At 35.6% G+C, this 3962-nt stretch overlaps 1 protein-coding gene across 1 annotated transcript in view; it reads left to right on the top strand.

Annotated features, from left to right (window-relative positions):
• The window catches only part of PSMA8 (proteasome 20S subunit alpha 8), a 38605-nt gene that overhangs the window by 11268 nt on the left and 23375 nt on the right, over positions 1-3962 (top strand). Inside the window, exon 2 of the mRNA XM_019656150.1 lies at positions 3649-3775. Coding sequence (XP_019511695.1) covers positions 3649-3775 — 127 coding nt within the window. The remainder of the gene's footprint in view (positions 1-3648; positions 3776-3962) is intronic.

Here is a 3962-nt window from a genome sequence, read left to right as displayed (position 1 = left end):
CCATCTCTATAATTTTGTCATTTTGAGAATGCTATATGAATAAAATCTTATGGTGTATAACCTTTTCATACTGGCCTTTTTTCATTCAGCATAATTTGCTTGCAATTCATCCAAGTTGTTGTATATATCAATAGTCTGTTATTTTTATTGCTGAATAGGAGTCCATGGTATGGATGTACCACACTCGGTTAACAACTCACTCATTGAAGGACATTTGGATTATTTCCAGTTTTTACCTACTACAAATTTAGTTTGGGTGAATTTTCGTGTGCAGGCTTTTCGTGTGAACATAGGTTTTCATTGCTCTGGGATAAATGCTCAAGAGTACTGTTGCTGGGTCATATGATAATTCATGCTTTGTTATATAAAAAACTGCCAAATTGTTTTCCAGAGAGGCTATACTGTTTTACATTCCCATTAGCAGTGTATGAATGATTCATTCTCTCTGCATCTTCAGCAGCATTTAGTGTTGTTACTATTTTCTATGTTAGACATTTGTATGGGTATATAGTGATATCTCATTGTGGGTTTAATTTGTATTTGCCTCATGGCTAATGGTGCTGAATATATTTTCATGTACTTATTTGCATCTGTAAGAAAACAAGACATGTTTCTTATGGTATGTGTGGGGTTTTTTTGTTGTTCATTTTCTGTGTTTTTTTCTATCAGAATTTTATATTGAAGTTTAAAAACCTTATTGAAAAAACAAAATCTTTCTCTTACTGTCTTAAAAAAGGAATTATCTTGCTACAAAACAAATCTTAATAAAGTTTAAAAGCTTGAAATCATACAAAGTATCATTTCCAGTTAAAATGGAATAAAACTGGAAATCAACAGCAGAAGGAAAACTGAAAAATCCACAAATATGTGGAAATTAAACAATCCTCTTAAAAAACCAAGGTCAAAGAGAAACATCACAAGAGAAATTAGAACATACTTGAGACAAATGGAAATTAAAACTCAAATACAAAACATTTGAAATATAGCAAAAGCAGTGCTAAGAGGAAAATATACAGCTGAAAACACTTATATTAAAAAAGATTTCAACTCAACAACTTAACTTTACACCTTAAAAACTAGAAAAAGAAGAAAATACTAAACCCAAAGCTGGCAGAAGGAAGGAGATAATAAAGATTAGAGCAGAAATATATAAATAGAGAATAGAAAAACAGTAGAGAAAAAAATCAACAAACCCAAGAGTTGGTTGTTTTGAAAAGATCAACGAAATTGACAAACCTTTAGTCAGATGGACTAAGAATGAAAGAAGACTCAACTAAAATCAGAAATGAAAAAAGGGATGCTATTTACAATTCAAGAACAAAAAAACAAGCAATCCAATTTAAAAATGGGCAGAAAACCTGAACAGAAACTTCTCCCAAGAAGACATACAAACCGCCAACAGATACATGAAAAAAAATGCGCATCTTCACTAGCTGTTAGAGCAATGCAATCAAAACCACCTCATACCTGTTAGAATGGCTATTATCAACAAGATAAGTAATACCAAGTGTTGGAGAGATTATGGGGAAAAAGGAACCCTCATATACTGCTGGTGGGAATGTAAATTAGTATAGACACTGTGGAAAACAGTATGGAGTTTCCTCAAAAAGTTAAGAATAGAATTAATGACCCAGCAATCCTTTTCTTCTGGGTATTTACTCCAAAATTCNAAATAAAAGGAGAACTGTTCCAGGCAGAGGGAATATCACGTGTGAATGCTTGGAAGAGAGAAACTGACTTGTGTTTGAGAATGTCTTGAAAGAAGGTAGTGTGGCTGGTGCTTGGTTAACAACAATGACCTATTATTGGAGAGTAGGCAAGGGCCAGATCATGCCCAGCTTTATAGGCAAGACTAAAGAGTTTGTAAAAAATAAATTCTAAATACAGTAGAATGCCATGAAAGGATATTTAAGTGGAGTAATCTGACCCTACTAATGTTTTTAAATGCTTACCATGGCTGCTTTGTGGAGTGGGGAGTGGGAGGAGGGATATGGAGAGAAGGGGAACAGGATTAGAAACTGGAAAACTTATTAGGTTATGCAGCAAGAAATGACAGTTGCTTATACTGGAGTGGTGATAGGAAGACGTTAGATAACTTTTGCAGGTTAAATGGAAAGAAACTTGGTAATTGATTGGAATGAGTGGTGTAGGAGAGGGAGTTGTAAAGGATGACAAGTGGTTTTTTGGCTTAAACAGGTGAGTGGATAGTGATTTATTTCCTGAGATTATTCTGGCTACTGGTTTGTGATACTTTTAACAAGTTGTGAAATATTTTTCCTGCTTTTCTAATGTTTTAAATTAAGTGTGAATATTGAATTTTATCAAATGCCTTTGTAGCTTTTATCATTTACTTTTTTATTTATTTTTTATTCTTTTACTTTTTAAAATTTTTTTAGCTGAGCCATCCTGCTACCCGTTGGCAGCTCAGTGGCAGCTCAGCTCAGGCTGGGAATCGAACCGTTGTTGCTCAGAGCTCAAACTCTTGCGTGAGCTCTTAACCAACTGAACCACTCGGCCAGCCCTTTTTATCATTTACTTTTAATTTTTACTATTGAATTGTTTTAGTTAGGACTACTTAAGTTGCAAACATCAGGCATCCAACTCACAATAATTTAAGCAAAAAAGTGAATCTATTGAATCAAGTACCCAAAGGGAGCAGAGGTAATAAACCTTGCTTTTAGGCTCAATTCAATGGCTACTGGGGTCTTAAATGACCCTAGTAGAACTGATGTTTCCCGCTCTCTCTCCCTTCCTCTCCTGCTCCATTCGTTGCTTTCCCTTCTTATCACTTTCACTCTCAGACAAGACCTCCCTAAGTGGGGACTCCTAAGTAACCCTAGGCTCCAGGCTCCTAGCTCTATGTACAGCAGAAATAATTATCCTGTCTTTCAAACACTTCCTGTAAACTTTAAGGATTTACGGTTTGGCTAGACTAAGTTGCATTACAGCCCCACCTAAAGACTTAGTATTTCTCCAAGAACAATTGATATGCTATTGTTAACAGAAGGCCAAAAGGCCGGCCAAGTGGCTCAGTTGGTTAAGAGTCACTCAAGAGTTTGAGCTCTGAGCAACAGTGGTTCGATTCCCAGCTCGAGCTGAGCTGCCAACAGTGATTTCTTGTTGTTATATTCCTATTTTAACTGAGGTTTTGTTTATCAGTGATCTAGGGTGAGGGTATTTGATCTTTCCCTTGGTTGCTTATGACCCCTCTAAACTGTGAGATAACATGGGAGAGATTTCAAAATGTAACCTACTTAACTTTCTATACTATTTCAACTACCACCAGTATTGGTACTGCCCATTCTGTAGGGAATCCACATGGATTCCCAGCATCTTCTTTTATTTTGGTTAAAATTGTTCTTCATTTAGATAGCAAATCTTCAGGTGTATTGTATGAGATTAGGACACTCATGTAGCTTCATTTGTGGACTATTCTTTTCAATTTCTACCTATATGTCATCTTTGTTTTGAGTTTGGGGAATGGACTTCCAGGAAGCCTGGATCTGTGCAGCTGTTTTCTTAGAAGTCTACTTTTTCACTTTTATTGAATGTTTAAGGAAAAGCCTTTTCTTATAAGTCATATGTTAAAATAACTTGATTTAATGTTAACACTGACAACTAATTATGTTTTTTTAAATGACTTGACAGGTTGGAATTCGAGGTACTGATATAGTTGTACTCGGGGTAGAAAAAAAATCTGTTGCCAAGCTTCAAGATGAAAGAACTGTGAGGAAAATTTGTGCCCTTGATGACCATGTCTGCATGGCTTTTGCAGGTACTTATAGAGACCTACAATAAAGATAACAAAGTAACTTTAGTGTGGTAGGGTAACACGTTTGGCTTCAATACAGCTTTTGTCTATATGTGTACACAACATATGTCATTATACTCCTTTTTTTTAAGATTTTATTGGGGAATTGGGAGAGGGCAACAGTATTGGGGAATCGGGGAAGGGGAACAGA

This window comes from Hipposideros armiger, unplaced genomic scaffold, assembly GCF_001890085.2.
Source record: "Hipposideros armiger isolate ML-2016 unplaced genomic scaffold, ASM189008v1 scaffold_255, whole genome shotgun sequence".
Classification (NCBI taxonomy): domain Eukaryota; kingdom Metazoa; phylum Chordata; class Mammalia; order Chiroptera; family Hipposideridae; genus Hipposideros; species Hipposideros armiger.
This window is presented reverse-complemented; position numbering and strand designations above follow the sequence as displayed.